This window comes from Diplotaxodon limnothrissa, linkage group LG17, assembly GCF_057381915.1.
Source record: "Diplotaxodon limnothrissa isolate DT_005_m linkage group LG17, D_limnothrissa_male_GT1.1, whole genome shotgun sequence".
NCBI classification, from domain to species: domain Eukaryota; kingdom Metazoa; phylum Chordata; class Actinopteri; order Cichliformes; family Cichlidae; genus Diplotaxodon; species Diplotaxodon limnothrissa.
In genome coordinates, this window is record NC_140612.1 from 27,503,087 (window position 1) to 27,515,954 (window position 12,868).

Consider the following 12,868-nt stretch of genomic DNA (forward strand, 5'->3'; position numbering starts at 1 on the left):
TTTATCATTTATATTTCTTTCATACATTCTTATATAGTTCTATACTGTGTATTGTGTATTTTGTTGTACAGTTATTTTATTCTCAACTTTAATTTATATATTTTATCTTATTCTTTCCCAGTTAAATTTACCCTTCATTCTAATTTGTGTTGCACAGTTATTTCATTTTTAACTTTAATTTTTATATTTTATTCCTTCCTAGTTAAATATACCCTTTTTAATTTTTCATATTTATTTCCTATCTTATTCATAGCCTTTTCCTTTTTTTTTCTTTAGATCACGAGCAGTTGTCTAAGCATTTCACTGCATATCGTACTGTGTATGACTGTGTACGTGACAAATAAAATTTGAATTTGAATTTGACATGATTCTTCCGATTCATTTAACTGGAGACAAACTGGTTGCATTTCAACCTGTATCTGAAAGTCTCGTACTTACAAAACAAGAAAAAAATCCAGCAAAGATGAGATACGCATCTGGCCCCTCATTTGATCCACCTACTGTTCACCGAAGCCTCATCAGAAATGGTCTCAGTGAAAGGGCAGCTGTATAAGGCTATTTTAAGGAAAGATGGAGAAAAGGCTGAGGTATGCCAAATTACAAATAAACTGCACTAAAAATCAGTGACAACAGGCCTGATTGAGTGATGAATGCAAATGTGAAATTTTTGTCTCAAATTTTTGGAACTGTTGTCAGGAGGTTAAGACTGAGGTTCAACAGTGAGTCTACAGCCATCTGTAAAACAGTGGAGGCTGTAATGGTTTAGGGCTGCATTTCAACCTGTTGGGGATCTTGTCAAAATTGATGGACTTATAATTGCAGAAAAATACTGTCAGATTTTGCAATATCATCTGGAAAGCATCTGATTGGCAACAGCTTAATGTTTCAGTATGGCAATAATCCCAATCTTACCTAGATAGAAAGGTCATGGATTCCCAGAGCCCGGGCTAAAACATTACTGAAACAGAGTGGGACCAACGAAAGATAGCCAACATCCAAAGAAGAGGTTTGAATGGCCTTCACAAAGCCTGGAGAACTATTCCCGAAGAATGAACAAGAAAGATTGTCTAAGAGAGTTCAGGCTGTGTTGAATAAAGGTGCTCATACCAAATATTGATTTTCAAACTCTGTTTTGCCTTATATACGGCATTTGCACGTGTGTTTGCACATGTTTTAATAAACTGATGTATCTATTCACATTTCACATCAAACTATAGAGAAAAATGAGGTGGCACAAGATTTTTGCACAGTACCAAGCCATTTATAAGCGTTAGACGGGCGAACTTAGCAAAGCTGCGCCAAGCTATTTGAGTGAAGCAGATTCGACACCTTAAAAAAAACGAGTTAAAAAGAAAAACAGAAAATTGTCTATTGCTTTCTGATTATTTCTGATTTTAAAGATTAAAACAGGTTGCCGCAAACTGACTCTTCTTCTGTATTCTTTTGTTTTGTTTAGAAATAAACGAATCTGCTTCCGGTTTCCGGTAGATTGGTAAACAATTGACGTCACTTCTGGTCCGTTCAGGCGGGCTGTTTGAGAGCTCGGGGGACCGACGTACCTCACGTTAAGCTTGTGTAACTAAAGTTTTATAGTTTACAGATAGTTCACGAAAAGTGACACTTTAACTTTGTTATTGTGTGGAGATCGAAAGCCTTCACGCAGCTGGAGGGAGTAGTAGTGTTGATTAGCCGTATCAATGCGGTTATTGTTAGCTGACTAAAAAGCGAGCTATGGACCGACCATCTAGGTAAGCTACTGCTTTTGTCGATGCCTGGGTAACCTAGATCTGGTGATGCTAAAAACTGTTTGTTTGTTGTTGTTTTTTAATTGTTGACACACAGGAAGACAAAGACTGTGAATTACTGTGAGACCAAGGACTTCGATGATGGTGAGTAAAATTGAAAATCTGTTATCCTGGCCCATTTGATCCACAGTGTGATAAAGAAATAGCAAAGCATAGCATATCATGTCATCATTTTATAATCTTACATAAAGCATTTACACAAGGACGTGTAGGTTCGTTCAAAAACGAAATTACACCGCTTTGAAATTAGTCTTTAGTATCAAAATGTGTGTAATATACTAAAGATATGACTGCTATTCTATATCAACAGAAAAATCGAGGCAAATCAAAGTCAAAGTCAAAGTCAAAGTCAACTTTATTTGTCGATTCTTCCACATGTACAGGACATACGGAGAATAGAAATTGCGTTACTCTTCAATCCCTAGATAAATAGCAAATGAACATTTAAATATATTTAAATATAAAAGTGATTTAAAAAAATGCAAGTAAAATAATTAAAAAGTAAAAATTTAAATAAATACAATTTTACATATAACAAGGAAGCTATACAATATACAATATAATGGGTAAGTGACATTGAGTGTAAACCAGGCAGAGTAGTGCAAATAGGCAAATAGTGCAAATGGAGATTTAGTAGTGTACGGTAAGAGAAAGTGTAACAACAAAGTCTTATGAGGTAATGGCAGTCCAATGCTCCACAAAGTGACTGGTAACTGGTGCAGGCCAGTGAGTGAGTCAGAGAGTGTGTGTGTTTGTGTGTGTGTGACAGAGTTCAGTGAGACCGTGGAGGAGAGAGGGGAGAGGGGGCAGAATCGGGAGGGAGTTAAGCTTCCTGACAGCCTGATGGATGAAGCTGTCCTTCAGCCTGCTGGTCCTGGCCTGGAGACTCCGCAGTCTCCTCCCCGACGGCAGCAGCTTGAAGAAGCTTTGCATTGGGTGTGTGGGATCAGCCGCTATGCAAAGGGCTTTTTTAGTGAGACGGGTGCTGTAAATGTCCTGGAGGGAGGGGAGAGAGACACCAATGATCCTCTCTGCAGCTCTCACTATGCGTTGGAGGGTCCTATGACAGGACGCATTGCAGGCTCCAAACCACACAGTGATGCAGCTCGACAGGATGCTCTCGATGGTGCCTCTGTAGAAAGTGTACATGATGGGGGCTGGTGCTCCTGCTCTTCTTAGTTTGCGGAGAAAGAAGAGACGCTGCTGTGATTTCTTGGCCAGTGCTGTGGTGTTGTACGTCCAGGAGAGATCCTCTGTGATGTGCACACCCAAGAACTTGGTGCTGCTCACTCTCTCCACAGACGCTCCGTCAATGGTCAGAGGAGCATGTTGGGTGTGCATTCTCCTGAAGTCCACAACAATCTCCTTCGTCTTCTCCACATTCAGAGAGAGATTGTTGTCAGCACACCACGTGGCCAGGCGTCTCACCTCACTTCTGTAGTCGGTCTCATCCCTGTTGCTAATGAGACCCACCACCGTTGTGTCGTCCGCAAACTTGATGAAGAGGTTGGAGCTGTATGATGGAGTGCAGTCATGGGTCAGCAGAGTGAAGAGGAGGGGGCTCAGCACACATCCCTGCGGGGCCCCCGTGTTTAAAATGATGGTGCTGGATGTATTACTGCCAACCCGTACTGCTTGAGGTCTTCCGGTGAGGAAATCCAACAGCCAGTTGCACAGTGAGGTGTTGAGCCCCAGCTGGACCAGTTTTTGAATGAGCTGTTGGGGGATTATGGTGTTGAATGCTGAACTGAAATCTATGAACAGCATTCGAACATATGAGTCATTTTTGTCCAGGTGTGTGAGTGCCGAGTGGAGTGCAGTGGAGATGGCATCATCGGTTGAGCGGTTGGGCCGATAGGCAAACTGGAAGGGATCCAGGGAGGGGGGCAGGACAGTCTTGATGTGTTGCATGACTAGTCGTTCGAAGCACTTCATCAGGATGGGAGTAAGTGCAACAGGACGGTAGTCATTAAAGCAGGAGGGAGAGGACTTTTTTGGAACCGGAATGATTGTGGTGGCTTTAAAACATGTGGGGACGACAGCCTGGATGAGTGATATGTTGAAGATGTCTGTGAAGACATCAGTGAGTTCCACTGCACAGTCTCTCAGTACACGACCAGGAATGTTGTCAGGACCCGGAGCTTTACGTGCATTGATCCTGCTGAGGGATCTCCTCACGCTGTCCGGTGACAGAGTCATCACCTGGTCACCAGGAGGGGGTGGGGTCTTCTGTGCAGTGGTGCTGTTTTGGACTTCAAAGCGAGCAAAGAAAGTGTTCAGCTCGTTCAGCAGGGGGATAGTGCTATCACAGGTCTGTGGTGGGGGCTTGTAATCTGTGATGGTCTGAATGCCTCGCCACAGGCTCCGTGAGTCTCTGCTGTCTTTGAAGTGATGAGATATTTTCCTGGAGTACTGTCTCTTAGCCTCTCTGATGCCACGGGAAAGGTTGGCCCTAGCTGTCCTCAGGCTTGCCTCGTCTCCAACTCTGAAGGCAACATTCCGAGCTTTCAGCAGCCTGTAGACCTCTCCTGTCATCCATGGTTTTTGATTGGCCCGGACAGTTATGGTTTTCGTGACTGTTACATCCTCGATACAATTTACACAAGACAATTTAAAGTGCTTTACAGAGGATAGAAACAGAGAAACTGAATGTGAGGGTAGACGAGTTTAAATACCTGGGGTCAGTTTTCTAAAGCAAAGAGAGGTGAAGAAGAGAGTGCAGGTAGGGTGGAGTGGGTGGAGACGAGTGGCTGAAGGGTAGCAGCAAGAGTGAAAGGGAAGGTTTGCGAGATGCAAGTATGGTTTTGACAGGAGTTGGAGTTGATGATGCTCAGATTTTTGTTGGAGTTACAAGGATGGATACAATTAGAAATGAGTACATTGGAGGGACAGCTCAGGTTGAGGGTATGGAGACAAGATTGAGATGGTTTAGAAATGTGAAGGGAGGGGGAGGGGGTGGGGGCCACAGAGACGATTCGTGGATGTAGTGAAGGCAGACATGCAAGAGGGTTGGTGTGACAGAGGAGGATGCTGGGAATAGTGTGAGATGGGTCGGATCTGCTGTGGAGACCCTTAAAGGGAGCGACTGAAAGTAGAACTGCATACAAATTTAGATAAATAAATTAAAACTTTATGCAAGTTTTAATGACTTGCTTTATGATATATATTATTGATAAGCACAGAAATATTAACATCTTTATGACGGATCTGTTGGACGTTTTACTATGATCTTTACATTTTGTTTACTATACATTGTATAAACTATAACAGCTATGCAGATGACACACAAATATATATCACAATGTCACCAGGAGACCGAGGCCCTGTACAGGCTCTTGGAAATGCATTGAGGAAATTAATGACTGGTTGTGCCACAATTTTCTCCAGCTAAACAAAAACAAAACTGAAGTAATAGTCTTTGGCGCCAAAGAAAAACGATTACAGGTCACCAGAGAACTTCAATCTATACACCTAAAAACCACCAACCAGAGAGAAATTTGGGTGTAGTGATGGATGCAGACCTAATCTTAAAAAAAACACATTAAGACATAACAAAGTCAGCTTACTATCACCTCAAGAATATATCAAGGATAAAAGATCTGATGTCTCAACAGGACCTGGAAAAACTAGTCCATGCATTCATCTTTAGTAGGCTTGATTACTGTAACAGCATCTTTACAGGTCTACCTAAAAAATCAGTCAGACAACTACAGCTCATTCAGAACTCTGACCAAAAAAGTGGACCACATCAGTCCAGCTCTGAGGTCTTTACACTGGCTGCCTGTCCGTCAGAGGATAGACTTTAAAGTTCTGATGCTGGTCTATAAAGCTCTGAATGGTTTATCACCAAAATACATCAGTGACCTCCTGACCCAGTATGAACCTAAATCCAGGTTGAAGACTCACCTGTTCTCAGCTGCATTTGAATAAAGCACCAAATCCGCACTATTTTACTTTTAAGCTTAAATTTCAAAACTTACATTTTAACTACTGATTTTATCTACTGTTCCCTTCTTCTTCTTCTTTTCCATTTTAAATCATCCTTTTTATTTGTTTTTTAATGTCTCTGTAAAGCACTTTGAATCACCTTGCTGTTGAATTGTGCTATATAAATAAACTTGCCTTGCCTTGCCTAGATGTCTCGTGTTAACTTGATAAATCGCAGTCACTGCAGTGGTGTGATCAGGAAAAAGACATTGCAACAAAAAACGTGTTATTAGATACTGTTGCTTTGCAGAAGACTCTTAAATTCCAGGAAACCTGTAGTACAGTAGGGTGCACATGTGTAATCCAAAGGACTCCCTTTCCAGTCTTAAAAATGGTATCTTTGTCCTCATTTTGTGATAGATGAGGATTTTGCCTGTGTGAAGGCCCCACCCAGCAAAAAGGTCAGGGAGGATGTGAAACAAGAACAGAAGAAATCATTAAGCAAGTCCTCCAGTCAAGAGGCCACCTCACAATTAAGCCAGAAGAACAGGTAGGTGGCGAGTTCATCTGACACTGGCTGTGACAATCAGGTAAGAGGGCTCATGAAACCTGCTGTGAATAAATGTTACCAGTTTTACTGCTGTTTAGTTTGTTTCCAGCAGAGGGCGCGCCACTTGTGTATATCCTGCAATATTGGGAAGTTTTGCTTCAGTCCGTTAGGCAGCTACAGGTTACCTATCTACCTGCAGGGGGCGGTGGTGCCACCACTCTGTGGGTTACTCTTGCTTGTGCTGCCCTTGGTTAATCCGCTATCTGCTAAGAATGAAGTTCTAAAGCACAAAAGAGCTGAAGTGAAGCTGAGCATTAAAAATAATCAAGTGTCCACTGCAGCCACTGTCTTTGCTTTTCATCTTGTACCTTTGCTTTTCTTTTTTTGCGTTCCTTTGTCGCTCCTTTCCCTGTTTTGGCCCACTTCTCAGCTCGTCAGCATTTGGTTGATACACACCTTGAGAAGCATGAAGTGGGCATGTATAGGAGTGCGTTTGCATTGGTTACTGTCAGTAGGCAAATATCTTTACAAACAGACACAAGCACAGTACCGTAAATGTATGATAATGGCTGCACAGGGAGAGTCTGTATTAATGTATTCGCGTATAAGAACTTTTTTTTTCATACCGGAGAGAGTTTAAAGATAGAGTTACAGGCAGCAATGTTGAGAACAGCATTTAAAGAGGATAGGTTTATGTAACGTTTTCATCGTAATCTGAGAGTGCTTCTGTGCTGCAAACAGCCTGTTTCAAACTAACCTGCACACCGACCAAATTCATAGTTTAACATAATTCATTTTGTGCGTCATTGTCTAATGCAGCCATTCCCAAGCTTACGATGGCCGCGGTCCATTTTGAAGCCCAAAAATGTTAAGCGGCCCACCCAAGCCTATGGTCATCACATGGCCCTGTGCAGTGTTTCCTTTTAGCTGATCCTCTGAAATTACAGCTGGTAACACTAGTATAGTTTTTGCTCACTAACAATGAACTATAAGATGCATTCAAGATCCAAAATGGGCCCAACATTTAAGAATAACGTAGTATTTAGGTCAGATTCTTGGCTTACCTGCACTACCTTCAAGGCCCACCAGGGGGCTGCAGGACACACTTTGAGAAACACTGGTCTTATGGTTTGAAATTCAATTCAATTCAGTTTTATTTATATAGCGCCAAATCACAACAACAGTCACCTCAAGGCGATTTATATTGTAAGGTAAAATACTAACAAGCTAATGTCCACATTTGCTTATTTTAATCTCAGTCATTGTGGCCCTAGCAATGACAATATTGCACCACATGATGATTAAAAGGATTAAACTCACAGATTTTTGGTCTTTTGTTGTAGGTGTAGATATGATATGTAAAGAAATACCAGTCCAAAAGTAAAGCTACTCGGGTCTAGCGCCAATGCATTAATAGATTTTCAAAATGGGTTCATATTTTGTTGAGATGAGTAGCTAAGCGCTGGAGATAAGCAGTGGAAATTATAATTTTGTTCAAAATTATGTGTTCATGTTGAGTTCATCACTGTTAGTTTAGATTGAGTAGGGGTGGGCGGTATAAATGGTATACGGTAGAAACGATATAAATTTGGCCAACAGTAGAGATTTTGACTATACCGCTCTACCGCGATAGCGCATGTTGATGGTGTCATCAAGCTGCGCCTTTTTTGGTCGAAAGCATTGCAGCGGCTGCAAACAATATCATCTGCAAATTATGCCGAGCGACAGTAATAGCAAAGAGACGAAGCACTTTTGGAATATGGGGAAAGCCAAAAACTGCGCTTCCTCCACTTCCGTACCATTGATTCATTAATGCTGAATTCTCTCGCAGCTGCTCTGTTCCCATGTTGTTGCAGTATATGAATGACTAACTTCGTATTGTGGATCGATTATCTCAGTTGTTCTCCTGACTGAAGATTGCCGTGGGCACCTCACCCGTGCCAAAGCGCTCACAGGCGGAGGATAGTCCTCCCCCCGCTGCTATCAGGGCAGGAGATGTTCACACCTATGCGTCCAAACTGCAAATGAATCGCGCATGAGCGAAGCCGCTGCTCCCGCACTGACTGTAACGCAGTCAGTTCTTCTTTTACTGTTATGCAGTTTTGTGGATCACAAGGTTTAAAACTACTAATAAACACACACCCACACACACAAAGTAACTCCACCAGAGCGCCAATTTCGGGTCACTTTTGCTGGTCCAAGCCCGGATAAAGGAGCAGGGTTGGAATTGTGACATTAAAAAACAATAATTCCTAAAAGAAATTTAATTTGTAGTTAATAAATTCTAAATGCATTTAGGACATTTTTTACTCACTTTCTCTTCCACAATGTTATTTCTCTCTCCAACAGCGTAGGTTGCAATTACATTAGCATGACCTATTATGCAAATTAGGCGATGACGTCATTTAGCGACTTCTAGCGACTTTTCGGTCAGCCAATAGTGATTTTCCTTACTGAGGAGTTGGCAAAACTGCGTGAGGCTCCTGACTACGGCAGCCGTAATGCTCCAGCAATCCATCAAGCCATGTGCCTTCATACCTTACCAAAGTCGTACTAAAACATTTTTTGACAGATTTCTATGTGCCGTGTACTACATAAAATCGGTTCGAGGTCAGAATTCATACATAAGGCACACTGTCGATCTTTGAGAAAATTAAAGGATTTTAAGTGTGCCTTATAGTGTGTAAAATACGTTACACAGAAGAAAAGAATATATCGCGATATATATCGTTACCGCACATGCTTCAAATTATACCGTGATATGGATTTTAGGCCATATCGCCCAGCCCTAATTGAGAGGTGCACTGGGTGTGCAGTCAGCTTGAAAGTAAGCAGTCACTTTTAAAGAATATACTGCAGACTGCGTATAAATGTTTGGGTTGAAGCCTCGCTGTGATGCTTTAACTCATTAAGGTGGTTGAATAGTAAAGCCATTCAAAGTCACTGATAAAATGATGACTGGCTTATCAGTGGGGATAATTGCTAAATTAAAACAAAATGTTGATTATGCTGAGTTAAATAAAAAAATGTCACCAAAAAGTAGTCTTTTCTTTTACATTTTTATCAGTTGTATTCATTAGAAATGCTCAGAGGTGAAAATCTCTAACATGGCTTGAATCTTGATTCATTTGTGCAGAAAGCCACTGGACGAAAAGCTGTATGAGAGGGATCTCGAAGCAGCCATCACGCTCTCCATGCTCAATAATGCAGGTGAAGTGAAGGACCAGTCTCATGTCAGTAGAGGTATGATTTGTTCTTTAAAATGATCAATACATTTCATGTGATCAAAAGGATGTTGGCTTAATTTCTTGATAAATTTATCCAGGAGATGTCAAATTTCCAGTAGATGAAAACACAGATCCAGCTTCTCTGCTCCTGTCCACCTGCAGTGTGGATGGTGCAGTTATGGGTAAAGTCTAGCAGCTTTATTTATTTATGTAGTTGAAGATTTGATTTCCTTCCCTCTGTTTAATATCATTATGGGTTTTCTTCAGGTTTGGACAAAATCACATCAGAGAAAGGGTCGCCTGCCCCTGCCAGGCAGAGAAAGGCTGCCTACAAAGCTACTGAGGAGCTGAAAAACAAGGATGGTGATGATGATGATGACTATCAACCCAAACTGACACCAGGTTACTTTGCCATAACTTTTTAAGTAGTTGTATCCATTTTTCGTCTTTCTTTTTGTGTCTTTAAAGTAACAATAATGCTTTTGCAGATTCAGAAAGCGATGAAGATTTCAGTGAACCATCTGAGAGCGAAGATGACGAGTTCAAAGTAAAGAAAGCAAGCAAGACTAAAAAGAAAGAAAAAGCAACAAAGAGTGAAAAAAACAAACAGATTCTTGCTTCTAAAAAAGAAAAGCAACCATCAAAACCATCAAAGCCTAAATCGCAAGCAGCAGGTAAGCCCATGAGGATCATCAGCTTTTGTCTGCGAATCATAATTTCACATTTGAATGAGTGCTGTTCCTTCTCACAGCAGCTTCTACCCCAGTGACAACACCTCCAACGGCCAAACCTGCCTCTAAAAGACCTGCGTCATCCTCCACAGGCTGCACATCGAAGCATGCAGCCTCTCTGAGCCCAGCAGCCTCCCTGAGCCCAGCAGCGGGAAGAATGCCCAAGTGGAACCCACCAGGTGCTGAATGACTAAACAGCAGCACAGCTGGAACATGTTCCTGTAAAATTAACTCAATTGAACATATTTATCAATTTATTTCTGTTTTTTCCTCCCAGCTCAAATTGGAAAAAGTCCCTCCACGTCCCAGAGTCCAGCAGTGAAGTCTCCCGGTCAGGGTCTGCGGCTCGGGCTCTCCCGCCTCGTTCGAGTCAAACCTTTGCACCCTAGTGTTGCAAGCCACTGACTGAACTGACCTCAGAGGTCAGGTCATGTTGTGGTTTTTAAAGTTTTCAGTTATTTTTACGCAGAGACTTCTAAATATTAATTTCTCTTAGTGTGATACAAAATGCACAATACTGAGAGGGTCTTCACCTTGAAGCTGATGGAGCTTAAGGGTGTCCTCTTACCCCTGGATGCTGTTTGAGGTTAAATTCTGAAAGTGTGAGTTCATGTCTGAAGTGTCACTTTTCTTTTCTTTTCTTTTTTTTTCGTTTTTTGGTCCTGAATTGTTACCTGACATGTTACCTCCACTCAAAGCACATTTTTTGTAAATCTTGTACATACATTTAAATAAACATATAAAAACAGGTTACATGCGTGTGCTATCTTTCCACACTTGTTAACTTTTTTCCTAAAACTAAGACTGACAGAGCGCCTCATAACCTTTTACATAATCCTCTAGAAATGCCTGTGCATCAGTCGTGCATCATTACAAGTTAGTACCACTGTATTATTTATGGCTACAGCAAGCTGGAATATCTTTTGAAAATCAATGTCATATATTTACGATAAACACTGCCTGCATTGTGATAAAAATGTTGTTTGTAATTCCTTAATTCCATTTGTAGTTATTTTGTTTCACTAGATGCATAAAAAGAAAGTACTTTATTGCTTTACAGGCTGCTGGATCAGCAAACTTCCAAAATCTCTTTTATAGAGGTGCTTACATTAATTAAGTGCAGCTTCTACTTTCCCTCTTACTTACTTTGAATAAATAAGAGTGTACTACTGTATGGTTTCACATGACTGTTGTTCCCAAACGGTGTATTTTATCCTCATCCTCTGCCATCCACTCACAAATGTGCTTGTTGATAATTGTCTGTGCACATGCATCATTGTTACAAAGGTCACCACAGAAAGAGCATAACTCTTCTGCTGCCAGCAAACTACTTACTAGTAGCATAAAAAGCAACACTTATCTCAAGGTTTAACCCTGAAACAAAGCACAGCACTATAGCTCTACTAATTGACCCAGGCCATTAAACTTTGGTGGCTGAGTGGAGCCTGGCTCCTTGGGGAAAATGAGTGGCAGCTGAGCTCAACAGCGAGGCAACACACACTCATACAATGTGCAGGCCTGCTAGGGCCATAACAAACAGTCACGTGTCAGTGCCTCTGGGACTCTGAGAATTATGGCTGAAAAGTGAATACACAAAGGTGGATAAACTTAACACCTCCATACACACAGGATGCCTTTCCTAACCTTCCCTGTTCAATGTTTGCCAAATATATTAAGAAGTCTTTAACATCCAGTATACCAACCAAACAGAAGCAGTATTGGCTTAAGTTTGAATACCAGGAATTCAAAGGCACAGTTGTAATACTGCTATGACAACAATAATTTGTATTCTCTTGTGTGTGGCAGTTTTAACGATGAAAACTAAACCAAAAATAAAAAGAAGCAGTGTGTCGATGAAGCTAGTCACGTGCACAAGTGTATGGACAAAATCTGCAGTGCAGTTAAAATGAATGAAAAAGCAGCCAATGATAATGAAATAAAAATATCCTTTTTTTCTTATTGGATGTGATATTTTTTGACATTGTTGGATAAATCATGGTCACACATAAAGAAATTGTAACTCCTTAGATTCCTAACTTGCTCCTGCTTGATTTTTTTTAACTCACTTATTAGCTGGCTTTTTGGTATTTTTTTCCTTATAACTTGCAGCAGCAAGCCAGAGGCATAACAGGATACGGGTGAAACACGACACGGATTACTCAAATCCTACCCCCTCTCCAAAATCTGACCCAGACCTGTGGAAGCTTGTTTTCACCACTGGAGAAAAAGGAAAGACATGGGATCTTTTTTGCCATTTATGTGTCCAAATTTTAATTAGTAAGTTGAATTTTTTTGCTATAATAACCTGAAATTTCTAATTATTAATGACAATTTTTTTTGTTTTTTTCCTTTCAGTGGTGAAAATGGGCTGCCAAACAGACCAAACCCTAAATACTGACCTTTTCGATGTGTTTTTACTAAACAGGCTGGACTATAATGTTGCAGTGCCACAAGCAATTCAGTACTACTCTTTCAGCCCTGTTCCCCTTACCTGCAGAGTCCTCCTCTTTTTCTACCCTCCCAGGTAAGTGCAGTTAATAGTACACACCTGCACCTCAGGTGTAATGTAGACAGCAGAGTGGAGAATAATGCATGTCTCCAGCACACACTTCTTTGAATATGATATAA

At 41.1% G+C, this 12,868-nt stretch overlaps 1 protein-coding gene across 4 annotated transcripts; it reads left to right on the forward strand.

The window, feature by feature from the left end:
• Window positions 1–1,731: 1,731 nt before the first annotated feature.
• rad51ap1 (RAD51 associated protein 1) lies at window positions 1,732–10,645 on the forward strand. Of its 4 annotated transcripts, none has more exons than XM_085376497.1 (9): window positions 1,732–1,748; window positions 1,843–1,889; window positions 6,153–6,282; window positions 9,419–9,525; window positions 9,608–9,691; window positions 9,777–9,911; window positions 9,998–10,183; window positions 10,261–10,419; window positions 10,518–10,645. In XM_085376497.1, the coding sequence occupies exons 1-9, from the start codon at window positions 1,732–1,734 to the stop codon at window positions 10,643–10,645; spliced, it is 993 nt and encodes a 330-aa protein (XP_085232623.1). The 4 variants fall into 4 exon arrangements, with proteins under 4 accessions (XP_085232623.1, XP_085232624.1, XP_085232627.1 ...); XM_085376498.1 differs by having other exon boundaries at window positions 9,611–9,691; XM_085376501.1 differs by having other exon boundaries at window positions 9,419–9,519; window positions 10,264–10,419.
• The last annotated feature ends 2,223 nt before the right edge of the window (window positions 10,646–12,868 follow it).

What these genes read in the sequence shown, in the direction of transcription:
- rad51ap1 (XM_085376497.1), top strand. An exon ending in CCAGTCTCATGTCAGTAGAG is followed by an intron (nt 9,526 to 9,607) that starts GTATGATTTGTT and finishes AAATTTATCCAG; the next exon opens with GAGATGTCAAATTTCCAGTA. An exon ending in TGTGGATGGTGCAGTTATGG is followed by an intron (nt 9,692 to 9,776) that starts GTAAAGTCTAGC and finishes GGTTTTCTTCAG; the next exon opens with GTTTGGACAAAATCACATCA.